At 38.2% G+C, this 17,745-nt stretch overlaps 1 protein-coding gene across 1 annotated transcript in view; it reads left to right on the forward strand.

Moving 5' to 3' along the window:
- The window catches only part of ACTR3 (actin related protein 3), a 70,689-nt gene that overhangs the window by 21,421 nt on the left and 31,523 nt on the right, over nt 1-17,745 (forward strand). Inside the window, exons 2-3 of the mRNA XM_004482903.4 lie at nt 6,514-6,569; nt 16,004-16,128. Coding sequence (XP_004482960.1) covers nt 6,514-6,569; nt 16,004-16,128 — 181 coding nt within the window. The remainder of the gene's footprint in view (nt 1-6,513; nt 6,570-16,003; nt 16,129-17,745) is intronic.

Consider the following 17,745-nt stretch of genomic DNA (forward strand, 5'->3'; position numbering starts at 1 on the left):
TACCACCATTCATTTCCAAAATTTTACAATTAACCTAAATAAAAATTCTGTAAAAATTAAACATTAACTCCCTGTGGTGTTTTGGAGCTGTATATACCCCAGAAAATCATGTTCTTAAAGTTTATCTATGCCTGTGGGTATAAACCTACTGGTAGGACTTTTTCATAGGTTACTTCAGTTATGGTGTGGCCCAGGTTTTAATCTTCTTACCTGGAGTCTTTTATAAGAGAATGAAGTTCAGACAGAGAGAAAACCACAGATGCAAGAAATTGATAGCAAGGAAATCCAGAAGAGAAGGGCAAGAAGAGCAGATGCTGCCATGTGCCTTCCCATGTGGCAGAGGAGTCAGGGATCTCTGGCAGCCAGTCTTTGGGTCAGTATTAGTTTTAATTTGAAAGTATATGTTTATGACTAAGAGCAACATGTGTGTACACTTAGAGAAATACTTGATATGGAAAAAGTTTTATTGATTTGAAATCATTTGCATTATTACAAAAATTTTTGAGCTTTGCATATACTGATGAAAACAACAGCTCTTTGCTTAAAGTGACCACATCCTTAAATTTCAATTTAAAAAGTTCAAATATTCAAATTCTGTTTGAGAAAGGAGTTTCTTTTATTGTGAGAAAAAGCGATAAACTCTTCTGCCATCCATACAGAAACTTTCTCTGTGTTATCTATCAAGAATTTTGAGAGTTTTCATCTTAAAAATGTATATGCAATGGTAATTGTAGCCATTTGAAGTATAAAATGTGATAGAAATAAGGTAGGTTAATGAGAAAGCTAGTTGTCTTAGTTTGCCACAGGCTGCTAATGCAAAGTACCAGAAACAGGTTGTCTTTTATAATGGGAAACTTCTTAGGATAAAGCTTACAGTTCCAAAAGCTGTGAAAATGTCCAAATCAAGGCACCATCAGAGATGCTTTCTTGCCAAGGGTGGGCTGCTTGCAAATCCTGGAGTTCTGCCATGTGGCAAGGCAAGATGGCAGGTCTTTGATCTTGCTGTAATTTCTCCTGGAGCTCAGCTGTGGGTCATCAGGCATCTCTTACCAGACCTTGTCTCCTTGAGCCTCTGGGGCTTCTCTGTCTGTCTGTGGTTGTAGGCGAATCTGGAGTCCTCTTTCACATGGCAGGGTCAAATGGCAGAGTTCTCTCTTTCTGTGTGTTCTCAGTTTATATAAGACCTAGCAAGAGAGTGGAGACCCAGCCTAGGTCATGCTTCACTGAAGTAGTCCAGTCAAAAGCCCTAAAGCAATCCAATCAATTGATCTAATCCAGGGTCTCTTAACTGAATTTAATGCAATCAAAGGGCCCCACATCCACAGGAATGGATTAGTTCAAGGACATAATCTTTTGTAATTCAGAAAATTCAAACTGTCACACTAAGTTTGGGAAGCTTTTATTTGCAAGTTAAAAAAAATTAATATTAAATCTTTCCTAATAATTTGTATTTTCTCTTTCTGATTGCTATGTAATACAAAGAAAATTTAAATGAATTTTTAAGCAAATCTCTTATAGCTATCTTCAAATCCCTTCTAGTATACTTCATTTCACTCTTGAAATATTATCATTTTCTGTGTTCATTAATATAAAAAGTGTTGAGTTCTTTAGACTCAGCTGAACAGTCCCTTCAGATCATCCTAGACTCCTTTTCTCGTCTCTTCTTCTTTCCCCACTTACATGCATCTTAGCTCATATTTAGACGTTAAATTTTTAAAGTCTGAAATTTCTGTAGTCCTGATTGTTGGAGATTTGGACCTGAAGAGTATCGGGAATGAAAGAAAGAGAAAAAGAGAATGAAACAAAGAAAGAAAGAAAAAGAGAAAAAGAAAGGAAGAACGAGAGAGCTGGGATCAGGGGGTCTGCGAATAGAGACTCAGTCAGACAACTTCTTTGTTTACAAGGGACTCTTTATATACCCCAGTCTACATGTTGCACGCAGCAACATGCAGTTAACTATCAGCATTACCCATAGTCTAAGGAATTTAAAAAAATCTTATCTCAAGGTACAAAGTCTAAGTGTTCTATTCACTACAAAAGGTATGTGCTCATCTTTTCTTTCAGCCTTTAACAGCTTCATCCCATTTGCTGGGAACTCTTAATTACCACATTCCTTAGGGTGCAAGCATAGCCATGGAGACAGCACTAGCATGGAGACAGCACGTCTTTCCTTGTGAGGCCATGTGCCTCAGTTTCCAACACTGATTTTTAAAATTCTTGTGACTTTTTTCCTATATGCATATTCTCTGAATTTTGACTCATGATTTTTTTTTTAAGATTTATTTATTTATTTATTTAATTCCCCCCTCCCCCGGTTGTCTGTTCTGTGTGTCTATTTGCTGCGTCTTGTTTCTTTGTCCGCTTCTGTTGTTGTCAGCAGCACGGGAAGTGTGGGCGGCGCCATTCCTGGGCGGGCTGCACTTTCATTTGCGCTGGGTGGCTTCTCCTTACGGGCGCACTCCTTGCGCGCGGGGCTCCCCTACGTGGGGGACACCCCTGCGTGGCAGGGCACTCCTTGCGCGCATCAGCTCGCGCATGGGCCAGCTCCACACGGGTCAAGGAGGCCCGGGGTTTGAACCGCGGGCCTCCCATGTGATAGACTGGACGCCCTAACCACTGGGCCAAGTCCGTTTCCCGTGATTTTTTTTTTTTTTTTGAGCTTTATTAAGATATTTTCAAATTTTAAAGTTTGCTAGTAGTATAAAGGGAGTTTTTTTGAAAAAACAATGGAATTCCTGTTTTTGTCATGTAGCATATCTCTCTTTCTCTCACTCTTCCTCCTGGAGAAATTGTGACATTTTGAGAGTTGAGCCTAATTAAGCTAGTCTTTTCCAGATTTTAGGATAGGGTTGTATTCTGTTCCAGAAATATTTTTCTTTGAGCCAAGAATCAAATTAGTTTTCAAAATTCAGTAAACTGGGATATTTCCCCTCATCTTTCCTGGGTACATACATATAGTTGAATACTATAAGGAGCTATTTTTGTGTTTTGGGGAAGAACCTGCTTGTTTTGGTTATGTTTTGACAGTTTAAACATTGTATTAAGTTCAGTAGATCCTTCCTTTGGTGTTTGTTTTGAAAGTAATTCATTGCTGAATATGCTTAACCTAGGGAATTCCGTTTTGGCAAGGAATGGAGTAAATGGGGCTTTCTTAAAGGAAATTTCTACTGTAATTTTAGGGAGATGGTATTTACAAATATGTAAAATAGACTTGTATACACGTACAGCAAGTGGTTTAGATAAAGAGTTTATTGAAGTATAGATGACTTATAGTTAAAATAATCAGAAAAGACTTCATGGAGCAGTCTTTAGATGCAGTGAGAGCTTTTCTGAGAGGGTGAAGTAAGCACAGATAATATGTGATGGGGAGATGTGCAAGACATATTGGAGAAGTTGAGTAGCAATTACAGTGTGCTTTGAGCTGGGTTCATGTGAGCAAACGATGAGAGTTTAGGGCTGATGGTGGAGAACCTTAATGCTCACCTAAGGGAATCAGATTGATACTTTTTCTGAAAGGGACCTTTGCAACTTTTTTACAATGAATTATTTTTATTTCTCAAAGAAGTTTCCATTTAATTTTGTAGGCAGTATAGGATAATTTTAAGATTTTTGAGTTTGAAAGTGATTTTTAGGGAGATTATTCTGTTCTCCTTTGTAAAAGTGTTAAAGGTAGCAAATGATTGGGAGCATGGTGTTCTTTTAGATTATTGTTGGGTAGTGATAATTTCAACTGTTGTGGTGACAGATGGAAATAAAAAAGAAGGTATTAACATGAGGGATCACATGAAGGAATAATTAGGTATTAATCCTTCCACTAAGTGCTAGTAAGAGAGTAGATTTAGGTAAGATATTGTTCAGACAATTGCTGAAGATTTCCTTTTAAACAATTATTTTAATGTGGTATAGTCAGCTCCATTTATTCACTGGGGGGCAGAGTATACTTTTGGTGCCACTGTACTCTATACATTCAAAAACTGATACTATAGTCTTTTATTTCAGCTAGGTTGCAATTAATTTCAGTGAGGGAGCAAATTATTCACATCAGGTGATGGTGGGTTTGTGCGTTTGAGTAATTAGTCCTAATTTTTTGTATCTAGAGAAAGGTGAACTGTTCAGTCATGCTGACCTCTATTACTGGAGTCCTGTTTTTCTAAACTTGGAGGCTTTACATTAGGAAGAGACTTTGCTTTGGGAGAAAAGAAAGATACTTGGCTGTGGATGTGTGATAAAAAAATATGTCAGGGGTCAGCAAATCCAGAGTGCAATGGATAAGATTCACCCTGGGAAAACCACCAGATACAAGCTAGAAATGCAAGAATCTTCTGCAGTCTGATTTTGTCTGTGAGTAAAGGAATAATTTTCTGTCATAACTGTAAGCATTTAAAAGTTTAGGTATCTGCAGGGCCTTTGATTATGGGAGGAATGGAAAATTCAGAGAGAATGAATATAAAGATTAATTACAGTTTACATTTGAGTTTGTACTGTATTCTAAGTACTGCTCTAAATGTTTGCACTTAAAAGACAGGGGTTGTCAGCTAACTGGGAGGGTTTGAAAATTTTCACAGAGGCAGTGACACTTAAACCTGAATTTAAAGGTGAGTGGGCATTTAGCAATTGCATTCAGGATTGGAAGGAGATATCTTAGGTAGTAGAACTGTGTTAAAACAGGGTCATTTGGAAGCAGATGTGGCTTAACTGGTTGAGCACCTGCTTTCCCACATGGGAGGTCCTGGGTTCAATCCCTGTCCCCAGTACTTAAAAAAAAAAGAGAGAGAGAATGTCAGTGGCATGAAATGAATTGGCTTGTTCAGAAACTGTCAACAGTTTTTATGACTAGGGAGTCTGGGTGTGGCGGGGAACTGGGCGAGGTGGTCAAGGATCAAATGTTAGAAGGTTTTGGTATGCCTTGTACGTGTGAAGCAGGTACTCAACCCCCGAGTTCCACCTGCTCCACAGAGCGTATCACCTTTGAACAGTTTGTGTTTTCCCCTTATTTTTTAATGGCGTAAACTATTTGGCACTCTGAGTTGTGAACTGAGTTTGGGGGCTAAAATGTCCTTAATGGAGATTGAGTTTTTCCATTTAAGTTAGAATAAAATTCCCACAGATATTATTAGAATCAGGAATGTCATAGCAATTTACCTGCTTACCATTTATCAGTGGGTTTGAATAATGAATACTTTAAAAAATAGTGTCGTTATTTTCTCTTAAAAGCTTGCTCATAGTTAATAATTTTTCCCACGTAGCCACAAAATGTCTAGCTAAATAATGCATAACCTGCTGCTTGTCAGATCTTAGTTTTTATAATTTCTAATTATCATTGTTGTTACGATGACGATACTGTAAATATAAGAATATAACCTGAAACCACTGTGGCAAAAAATTCTAAATTATATTTCTTTTTGAATAATAATAAATTCAAATGGGGTATGAAACTATATGCAATTAAGAATCACTCTCTCATCCCTATCCGTCATCCATACTGTTCCCATCCCTGGAGACAACTAAAATTACTGATTTTTTTGTATATCCTTCTAGATATATTTTGCACCTGCACAATCAAATAAATTTTGTGTATTCTTCTTCCTTTCTTTTGTACAAATATAGCATACTTTTTACATACTGTGCTGTATTTTGCTTTGTTCAATTAATAATTGTTCAATATCAGTATATAATTAACTTCCTTAATCAAAAAATTTTTTTATAGCTGTATCATATTCCATAGCTTAATGTATTTAACTAGTTTTCCTTTTGATGGACATTTAGTTTTTTTTTTTTTAATTTCTCTCCCCTTCCCCCCACCCCCCACTGTTCCTTGTTCTCTGTGCCCGTTCGCTCTGTGCTCTTCTGTGTCCGCTTTATTCTTGTCAGTGGCACTGGGAATCTGTGTCTCTTTTTATTGTGTCATCTTGCTGTGTCAGCTCTGTGTGTGTGCAGCGCCACTCCTGGGCAGGCTGTGCTTTTTTCGTGCGGGGCGGTTCTCCTTGCCGGGGTGCACTCCTTGCGGTGCACTTCTTGCGTGTGGGACTCCCCTGTGCGGCGGACACCCCTGCGTGGCACGGCACTACTTGCATGCGTCAGCACTGTGTATGGGCCAGCTTACCGCACCGGTCAGGAGGCCCTGGGCTTAAACCCTGGACCTCCCATATGGTAGGTGGACACTCTATCAGTTGAGCCAAATCTGTTTCCTGACATTTAGGTATTTGCCATTGTTTTTTTGTTGTAAGCAAGACTGCAGCAAATGCCCTAGTGTTTATATATATGTATATTATTTCACACAAGTCTGAAATCCCTGTAGGAACAGTATTTTGAGGTGGAGTTTCTGGGTTGAAAGCTGTGGTCTTTTATCATTTTGTTACAATTTTGAAACTAAAGGTATTAAATGAATTGTATGTTATTTGCTCAAAATGAAATCTCCCTTTATAGCATATTCTAAGACTCGAAGTATAAAAATTAAATTAATAATTTCTGAGATATTAGTGAAATATTTATAAAATTCTTTTTGTTTTGTAGGTATACAAAACTAGGATATGCTGGAAATACAGAACCACAGTTTATCATCCCTTCCTGTAAGTATTTTTTTAAGCTACAAATGGGCTGATTTAAAGATTTTTTTCCTGACAAAGTAAAAGAGATAATCAGCTCTGATACTGTAAAATTTAGTCCTTTAAAAACATGGTTTCTGTGTTTTGCCTCATTTCTGAACCTCTGACCATTCATTTCAGCTTTCTGTTTAGCTTCTGTTACCCAAATTTACTCTTTGAAAAAATAAGCTGATAATTTCCGAAAATAGTTTTTTGCTTTGAGGATATTGCTTCTGACAGTGTGTGAGTATAACTTTTAAGTAGTCCATCTCACATCACCCTCCTATGAAAAGTGACCTTTGGCTTATGGATATGATTATTGTTTGCAAGGCCTATCCTTGCTTACCTTCCTGACGAGTGTTTATGTTCTAGTATAAGGATGGTGTCTCATCTTGCCGTGTTGACCTTGGATGTTTTCTGATATTCTTTAAACATATTATTCTTATACATTATTGCTATAAAGTGTTTCTCTTCTATCTTATATTTGTCAATCTCACTTTAGCCCACCATCTGCTGTCTTTCAATAGTTTTAAAAAACTATTCTCACATTTGGTTTGTTAGAGCTTGCTTGTTAGCGTAGATTGTCTGTCTGACCTATCGTGGACATACTTTTGTACTTTTGACTTTCAAACAGTTCACCTTTTTTACATTATATAATAACACCTCTGATCTCCTTGTCCTACTGCCAAATTAAGATTTTGTACAGCAGATGACAAACCTTTTGAGCCATTGCTTGGCAGTGCTAACTCCTAGACAGTTTAAGTTTGGGAATGTCACTAGATTTGTACAACAATATATAAGTGTTTGAATATTTTTATGTATTATATTCTTATTCATTTGAAAAACAAGAAGGAAATAGAGAAAGGAAGATGTGGAGAATAGTAAAAGACTCTTAGGTCTCAAAATCAATGATGCTGAGGAATAAGGTAGAAATTTAGTCTTGCCGAAAACCACAGATCTTTAGTCTCAAGCAGGCACCTACTGGACAAAAGCAGGCCAATTGTTTTGTCATTTGCATAGGGAGAACAAAATTAAATGTATGAAATGTGAGAAATACATTGTTGAAATTGCAAATATGAAGGGGAGATGTAGTTTACCCTCTGGAAACAAACTTGTTTGACTTTTTACGCTTGTGATTGTTTGTTATCCTTTGCTAGGAATCAGTTAATTAAGAACTTAGGCTACTACCTAAATCTTGTATTTTAATACCTAGAGTGGATTTTAGATGATATTAATGTAATAGATGATGATTGTGAGTGAGGTGGTCTTAGTTTGGCCTTTTACCTTATACTTCATTCATGCATATTTATCTATACTGAATTACAGGTTTCTTTTTCTTTACTTTTTCCCTACCTTTATATATCAACATTGATAGCTTTTTGTCTGTTTTAAGTACTAAGTGATAAATGTTGGCTCTGTTGCTGATTAGTGTACACGTATTTCCATGTGCTAATCCTTTACTTTAGTTATATTTAGGCTTTAGTATTAGACCATTTTGTATGCAGATTTTGTAATCTCTTCATTTGTAATTTTATATAGGGCACTGCATTTGTGATTAAACATTTATTTCAGGAGGTTACTGAAGTGCTACTGCCATCTTTGCAAAGTTTGGTTTGTTCTTAGTTGGCTGTGTTAAGCTTTACTAGAGTCTCATATAATTTCAATCTTTGGACTTTAGGTGTCTCATCACCATATTAGGCATTCTTCATTTCGTCTCTCTGCCAAACATTGTAGCCTTAGTTTTCATTGTCTTTCTTGTGAGAAGTTGCAGTATGTTAAAAATTCTGATTTTTTTTTTCAGTTTTCAAAATTAATTTATTAGCATATATTTGAAAACTCTTTAAACATAGGAAATACTACTTTTTTTGTAAAAAAAGAATTCTCATACATTGACTAGTTTTGATTTTTCACTAAGCATGGGAAATTTTATACTCTTAAGATAAAGATTGATTTGAATTTCACAAATCAAGCATTGCTGGCAGACTTTTTCACATTATTTAGACTTTGCTATACTATAAAAGAATATTCTTGAGCTCAGGGACGTAGTGGAAATATCTCCTGGATTTGTTTGATTGGCCACTATTCACAAAAATCTGAATATACCTTGGAAGCATTTCAACCACATTAGCAAGCAGAACTCTTTTCTAGAATAAAAATTAAAAGATAAAACATAGGACTGTATAAAACAGTGACCCTTATAGTAGATGATGGGCTATAATTGTACAAGTGTAATATTGTTCTTTCATGAACTGTAATAAATGTATGATACTAATACAAGGTGTTAATAATAAGGTGGTCTATGGAAAAAATACACCTTGTGTAAACTGTGGACCATAGTTAATAGTACAGTTTTAATAATTTTTCATCAATTGTAAGAAAGGTAAATTACTGTTAAAAACATTAGTACAATTAGAAAAACTGTTACCAATTTTAACAAATATTTCATACCAGTGCATGGTGTTGGTGGTGGGTGGTGTATATGGGAACCTTGAATTTTTTTTTTTCAAGGGTATTTTTATTAGAAAAGTTGTTAACTTACAAAACAACCATGTACATGTGTGGAATTCACATACAACACCCCTCTACCAGCACACTACATTGTTGTGGAACATTTGTTACAGAGTATAAGATAATATCATCAGACTATTACCACTAACCGTGGTCCATAGCATACATTGGCACACTATTTCCATATGTCCCCATTATCAACACAGTACATCTTTGGCATAGATGCATGAATATTACAGTATTGCTGTTAACCGTAGTCCATAGGTCACTCCAGTTGTATTTTTTCCCATGCTTCTCCACGTTCACCACCCTACAATAGTGACGTACATTTGCTTTAGCTCACAAAGGACACTCTTGCATCTGTACCATCAGTCACAATTCTCATCCACCTCAGGGTTTACTGTGGTATTCAGTATCTAGATTATTCTCTAGCTTTCTTTGAGTGGACATTTACATCCCTTGACTTAATTAAAACTTCTACATACATTAAGCATCAGTAGTCCATTTCCGTCCTCTCCTTTAAGAATCTACCACCTACCACCAGGTCTTAAGATGTTTTCATACATTTTCTTCTTGAAGCTTCATGGTTCTTGCTTTTACATTTAGGCCTTTGATCCATTTTGTATTAGTTTTTATATAAGGTGTAAGTTAGGGATACTGTTTTTTCTTTTGGCTATGGATATCCAGTTCTCTCAGTACCATTTGTAGATTGGACTGTTCTGCCTGAGCTGAACTGCTTGAACCACATCTGCTTCCCCAATGTCTTTTTTTTTTCCCATGGAGGCATTTTATTTGCATGTATGTTTTACACCCCTAGAAAAAGAATCCCAGGATTTTCCTCCTGTGCATTTTCACCTTGCTTCTCATCATCAGTGATGCCAGATTAGGCTTCAATACGATGAAACCAAACTGATGGGATGGGAGCAGATTATTTTGCTATTTTTCTAGATCTTTGAGTTGCACATCAAATCTGGGACTAATCACTCCACACTTGTGAGGTTCACAACAATTTTCCCACCTCTCTGATCATCAGTGATTTCAAATTTGCCAATGTAACCATGCTTCATCATCACAGTTAGAAACCTGGTGATGACTTTGGACCATGGTCTGATAAAAACCTGGCGCTTGCCTCTCTTCTTGGCATTGTTGATGCTCTTGGGAGCATCAGTCAGGACCTTTGTGTACACCATTGGGGCAGCACAGAAAGGTGCCAGAAAGACCCCAATGTCTTCTTAATATCCTTAATCTCTTTAGCTTTCTCATTGAATTTAATTCTAAGGAGATTTGTTTGAACATCTGTGGTTAGTTGTCTCAACTCCTTTATGTCATATGGGGACTTACCTTGTTCCTTTAGCTGGGCCATTTCTTCCTGTTTTTTTGGTATAGATTATAATTTTTTGTTGGTGTCTTGGCATCTGGTTTACTAGATATATTTATTCTGGGTATGGTTTCCTTAGTTTAGGGTTTTCTTTCCCTTTCTCCCTTGCTTATTGTGTAGGAGGAGCTGAGGATGTAGTTAGTGCTATAAGCTGTGGAGGCTCAAGCTGCCCTCATTGCCTCAGGGACCGATGAAGCATCTCTCATCTTTGTCCTTTACCAGGGGTAGTGACAGAGCCACAGACAGCCATGTTTAATAATCCAAGTCATGCAGGCATAGGCTCTAGTTGCTTAGAGAGATTGATGAAGCTTCACGCCCTTTCTTCCCCTTCCTTGGGCAGGGATGGAGCTGCAGGCGTGGTCAGTATTCTATGCTGTGACTTTCAACTATTCAGTCTGTGCCAGCTGAATGAACCTGCAGTTACCTGGAGAGGCTGGTGCCGGTCCCTCCAGCTTCCTCCATGCTAGAGTTGGGGCTGAAACGTATGCTATGGCTGCAGTATGAATTGCATAGAAAGGAGCTGTTCCCTACCATCACGGTGATTTTCAGTCAGCCTGGCTTCCCCACTTGCTGAGGGTGGAGTCAAAATGGGGGCTATTGGCCTCTTTTCCAACTTGGACAGGTTCAAACTTTAGCTGTTCTTAGGGTTTTATTTTAGCCAGCCCAATGTACTAATCATTAGTTGAAGTCAGTGGCCAACTGTCTCTTATTCCCCTGTTTGTTTTTTTTTTTAATTATTTATTTATTTTTAAAAATTACATTAAAAAAATATGAGGTCCCATTTAATCCCACCACCCCCACCCCCCACTCCCCCCACAGCAACACTTGCTCCCATCATTGTGACACATCCATTGCACCTGGTAAGAACATCTCTGAGCATCACTGCACCCCATAGTCAATGATCCACATCATAGCCCACACTCTCCCACGTTCCATCCAGTGGGCCCTGGGGGGATCTACAGTGTCCTGTAGTTGTCCGTGAAACACCACCCAGGACAACTCGACGTCCCGTAACCGGCTCCACCTCTCATCTCTTCCTCCCATTCCCCAAACCCAGCAGCCACCATGGCTACCCTTCCCACACCCATTCCACATTTTCTCTGTGGACATTGGATTGGTTGTGTCCATTGCACATCTATGTCAAGTGGGGGCTTAGATTCCACATGGATACTGTATGCACTCCTCCTGCTTTCAGTTGTAGACACTCTAGGCTCCATGGTGTGGTGGTTGACCTTCTTCAACTCCATGTTAGCTGAGTGGGGTAAGTCCAATAAATCAAAGTGTAGGAGCTGAAGTCTGTTGAGGCTCTGGGCCTGGGTGTCATATTATCAGTCCAGAGATTCAAATCCCCTAAATATATCTTAAACCCCAGCACCTATTACAATTCCTATAAAGTAGCATGGAAGTCTTGTGAAAAGAGATCCCCTCTGAGTCCAATTCCATCACGCAGAAACACAGGCTCCGAATAAGGGCCATCTGCCATGACAGTGAACCCCATCTGCCATGACCATAGAACCCGTGTATTCCCCTGTTTTTGAGAAATGGAGCTTCCAACTCCAGCCACAGAATACCTCCTGAGGCGACTCGTGCTGTCAGAGTAGGATGATCACCATCCTTCTTGGTGTGGCATGTATTTTCCTGGAGAGGCTGGCACAGGTCCCACAAGTTTCCTCCCTGGTGAAGGCGGGGCTGGGCTTAGGCTAGACCGGCGATCTGATCTGGATGGAAAGAAGGCTGTCCCTACCAGCACTGTGATTTTTAGTCAGCCCTGCTTCCCCTTATGCTGGGGGCAGAGTTAACATGGTAGCTACCAGTCTCTTTCTGACTTGGACAGATTCAGACTTTAGGTGTTCTTAGGATTATACTTTAGCCTGCCCAATTTACTAATCAGTAGCTGAGGTTGGTGCCCAACCATCTCTTCCTCCCCTGTTTTTGTGGAATGGAGCTTCTAATTCCAGCCATGGAATAGTTCCCAACGTGGCTTGTGCCACCCGTGGAATGCTTTACTTAGGAATCTTCTCTGTAGATGAGAGTCTGCTACTCCCATTCTTTCAAGGATGTTGCCGGATGTTCTTCTCTGGTTTCCTGGAACCCCCAGACAGGTGCTGTAGGTGGTTCTGGGTGATTACTAACCACTCTGTAACTTAGCTGACTTTTGGAGCTCCTTATTCTGCTGCCATCTTGCTTGTTGTATGAAATAGGTTTTTGAGTATAGTTTTTTTTTCTTAAACCCAGCCAGATTACAGGTTTAATGCTGCAGGTGCAGTGTTTTAAGTTGCTGGATATAGACAGTGCCGCCACCACCTATTGTTGATGAACATGGAAATTTGATCTGTAAAAGCCTATAAATGAGCTTCCAAGTTGTTTTCGTATATCATTGTTTTCCAGGAACTTTATAGTGAGCCATTTGGATGTCTATGTACATTATAAATAAATTTCTAGGGAGTATTTCTAACAAGAAGATTATATATAGTTCTCGTGTTTCAGTGACATCTGTATCACTATATTGTTAGATTTGGTAATATTAAAAAAAATAAGAGTTTAAAGAAAAATATTTTTGATAATTTTTTTTCTCTCTTTCCAAAAATGTTTTAATAGGGGTGGGTTTTTTGGTTGTTTAGTTGATACCTCATTTTGGTTTTTGGTTGCTTATCCAAAATGTTGTTGGATGTCCTTTACTGTTTTCCTTTTTGTTCTACTTCTGCCCAGAGTTGCCATCAGAAGAAAAGTAAATTTATAATATATGATCTTGCTGGTACTGAATATAATTTAGACCAACTGTTTTTTTAGGTACTGTTTTCTTAAATAAGAAATAATACTAGGTATTGGATTTAAGAAATATAATTTTGTTTAAGCTTTTTTTTCTTTACTGAAAGTTGAATTATTTTAACATAGGTGCTAAGGAGTATTTACTTAATAGGATCATTGTGAGAAGTCAGTGAATTAACGCATGTGGAATACATTGCTTGGAAGTGGATGTGCCTCAAGTGATAGGGCTTCCGCCTATCATATGGGAGGACCCAGGTTGGATCCCTGGGGCCTCCTGGTAAAAAAGAAAAAAGAAAGCATGCCTGCGTGGTGAGCTAGTGCCTGTGTGGTGAGCTAAGTGCCCACGTGGCAAGCCACATGCCTACAAGGTAAGCTGAGTGCCTGTGCAGTGAGCTGAGTGCCCACGTAGTGACCCGAGTACCCATGCGGGTACCTGCATGGCGAGCTGAGTGCCTGCACATTGAATCAGTGTCGGCGCAAGTGAGTCACGCAGCAAGATGACACAACAAAAGAGACATGAAGGGGAGAGTCAAGGTGAAGCGCAGCAAAAACCAGGAACTGAGGTGATGCAGGTGACAGGGAATCTCTCTCCACATCAGAGTTCCCCAGGATCAAATCCCAGGGAATTCTAGAGGAGAAAAAACAAGAAGAAATGGAGATACAGAAGATCACACAGCGAATGGACACAGACAGCAAAAACAACAGGGCAGGGGGAGGGGGAGGTGAAAAAAAAGAATACATTGCAATGTTTAGTACTTCTTAAGTGCCCAATAAATGTTGGCTATTTCTAGTCCATTTCTGTCCATTGACACACACAGATTTAATCAAAACATCCTTTGTAAACACTTGTTTATGTTATCTCAGAAAAGTTTATGTTTTTTCCTAAGGGTATACTTATATTAGTTTTTCTCCTACACTGCTCAGTCTTTTTTTTTTTTTTTTTTTTTTTAAGATTTCTTTCTTTCTTCCCCTTCTGCCCACCTCTGCCAGTTGTCTGCTCTCTGTGTCCATTTGCTGTGTATTCTTCTGTGTCCACTTGTATTCTTGTCAGTGGCACTGGAAATCTGCGTCTCTTTTTTGTTGCATCATCTTGCTGCATCAGCTCTCCATGTGTGTGGTACCACTCCTGGGCAGGCTGCACTTTTTTCTCACAGGGCTGCTTTCCTTATGGGGCGCACTCCTTGTGTGTGGGGCTACCCTTCGCGGGGTCACCCCTGTGTAGCATAGCACTCCTTGCGTGCATTAGCGCTGCACATGGGCCAGCTCCACACAGGTCAGGAGGTCCTGGGTTTGAACCCTGGACCTCCCCATGTGGTAGGCGGATGCTCTATCAGGTGAGCCAAATCACTTGCCCTATTAAAGATAAATGTACACTATGAAAACAAACACACAGAATAATGTGAAGATAATGTATTAACAAAGTTTCTAAAAAGTTATTATTGTGGATATATTTTATAGTATTTAGGACCCCAGAGTATTTGAATTTCTTTTTATTTATAAGACTACTTCATTGTTATAGTCTAGTATTTTTTTCCATGAAATTTATAAGGATTTGAATGTAAATTTAGATTTTTTTCCTTTCAGTGTTCTCCAATTCATTAAGGATATAATTGTTATTAAATGAAAATGTTAACAGTCAAATGCCTGAAGAACTTAGGTGTATTCAGATAAAAATCATTTTTAATGAAGACTTGATTAACTTGAAGGATTCAGAACTATGTAACTTAATTAACAAATATAAAATAATTGAGGATTAGCTCTAGAGCTGTATGCTGGATTTCTAAAGTTGTTTAAAGGGGTTGTGGGTTTTGCTTGAATTAGTCAAGATTTCCTTTTGTGTATGTGATCGAAGTTTTAACATGGGAAGCAGATGTGGCTCAACTGATAGAGCATCCGCCTACCATATGGGAGGTCCAGGGTTTGTACCCAGGGCCTCCTGGCCCATGTGGTGAGCTGGCCCATGCACGGTGCTGCCGTGCTCAAGGAGTGCCGTTCCACACAGGGATGTCTTCCGGGTAGGGGTGCCTCACACACAAGGAGTCCGCCCTGCAAGGAGAGCTGCCCTGTGCAATAAAAACACAGCCTGCCCAGGAGTGGCGCCGCATATCTCGAGAGCTGGCGCAGCAAGATGATGCAACAGAAAGAGACACATATTCCTGGTGCTGCCGAGACTGCAAGTGGACACAGAACACACAGCGAATGGACACAGAGAGCAGACAATGGGGGCGGGGGGAAATAAATCTTAAAAAAAAAAAGTTTAACAAATCTCTAAGCTGGTTTGTTAAACCTCAAAGTTTAACAAACTTTGATCACTAGTCCGTAATAGTATAAATAGAATAGAAAATATCAAAACTTTTTTTCTTATTCTCCTTACAATTTTTTCTTATTCTTTAGTGCGTTTTGGTTTTTCATTTCTTAATGTTTGTCAAGCTTATGATGACTTGTAGAAATGTAATTTCTACATAATCAAAACAGATCTTTTATGATTTTAAAAAAACGTAACTGAAACATTCCTGTAGCAGTACTTGTATTTTTAGCTTTTAAAATTTGAGGCTTTGTTTCTAAGTAGAAGTTGAGATTTCATTATGTTAAATGAATTTTGTTACAGGTTTCTTATGTGGATTTTGTATATTTGACAATTTTAATATGGTAAATCATGTTTCGTAACACTTTTTAATGGAAGAAGTATATGCCAAAAGTTGGTCTTATTTGAAGAAAATGAATTTTTTGACATGTCTAAACAACTTTTTTTTTTTTTTTTTAGGTATTGCTATTAAGGAGTCAGCAAAAGTGGGTGATCAAGCTCAGAGGAGGGTAATGAAAGGTGTTGATGACCTAGACTTCTTCATTGGTGATGAAGCAATAGAAAAACCTACATATGCAACAAAGGCATGTTTTTAATGATTTGTTTATATAAGTAACATTTTATTCAGTTACAGGCATAATTCCCTCAATCTAATCACAATAGAAATTTCTTATGGTCTGCTCCCAATCTTGCTTTAATTCTAATGTTGTGTATGTTTTTTCCTCCAGTCAGGAAAATTTTAGCACACTCAAGTGAAACAGAGCTCACGATGGAATTGGGTTTCTTTTACTTCCACATTGTCATGCCTGGACCATTTCCCTCCCACTTTTATTCAAGCCCACATGATTTCTCTACTTTTTGAAGCTATGCCACCTGAAAATGATGCTCTCTTTTCACCCTTTCCCCTTTCCCCCTCCCTATCTTTCTTCCTCTATTGGGATATAACTTACAGTAAAGTACATAACTCTTTAATTGTGTAAGTTTGAAGAATTTTTATGACTCTGCTTATAATCAAAATATAGGGCAGTTCTGGTAATCCAGAAGCTTTCTTTGTGTCTCCTCCGACAGTCACTTCCCCTCCTCCCAAAGGTAATCACTACTGCGAAATTCATCATCTTTTAATCTTTGACTTTGCCTAATTTGCAAATCTCTACCTCTTTCCTTCCCTTCTCTCACAATTTACTCATTGTTGAAAACTTCCATGTATGAAAAAAACTTACTAAGTACGCAAAGTACAGTGATAAATAACAAAGAAAGCTTCCTTGACTTCAAGGATATTATAATGTTGTGGAAGGGAAGACCATAAAGAAATAATAAAAAATGTCATAGGTTAGAAAAAGGAAAGTACAAGATTCTCTGGGAATATGTAACAGGAGTAGCCTAATCTAGTTTGGGGATTCAGGAAGTCCTTGTTGTTAAGTTTAAGTCTTTAAGGTGAGGCTTACAGAACACAATAAGAGTTAGCTAGGTGAAGAATGTAGGTAAGATTCTTTTAGGGAGAGAGAGCCATATACTGGAAGGATTTAAAGTAGAGGAAGCCAGGAAGTGCAAGGCCAGCTGGGAATTGCAGGACCACTATTGCTTATAGGATAGAAATGAGATAGAAAGAAGTGAGGAAGCTGGGTAGGTAGACCAGGAGAAGATCAATGGAAAGTGTCATTAGGCTCTGTTAAAGAACATGAACCCTATACTGTGAGCAACATTAATGGGTTTAATGAGTAAATAATATTTATGTGGGCGTTCATTAATTCATTCAACCTTATTATTGAATGGTTACTATGTGCTTGGAACTATTTTATTCCAGAGGTTTACAGATTTTCTCAATTCAGTGACCTTAGTATTAATGTCAGTAACTTTTTTCACAGTACTACATAGACCAAAAGAACTATATAATGGTTTTGTTTATTAAACTAGTTACGTCCAAACAATTTAGTACCCATTTGTAAAAAATGTAATACTTAAACTGAAAGAAAATATTTTTCCTTTTTCAATGCAATTACTATAAGGATGTGTGCACCTATTGAATACTGTTACAACTTCTCAAACCTTAGAATCAGAAGAGACTCTGCCACCCTTATTTCCTGGTTTGCATGGGATTTTTTCCATGATACTTTTTTTTTAAAAGATTTATTTTTTAAATTTATTTCTCTCCCCATCTCCCCTCCCCCCAGTTGTCTGTTCTCTGTGTCCATTTGCTGTGT

This window comes from Dasypus novemcinctus, chromosome 7 (assembly GCF_030445035.2).
Source record: "Dasypus novemcinctus isolate mDasNov1 chromosome 7, mDasNov1.1.hap2, whole genome shotgun sequence".
NCBI classification, from domain to species: Eukaryota; Metazoa; Chordata; class Mammalia; order Cingulata; family Dasypodidae; genus Dasypus; species Dasypus novemcinctus.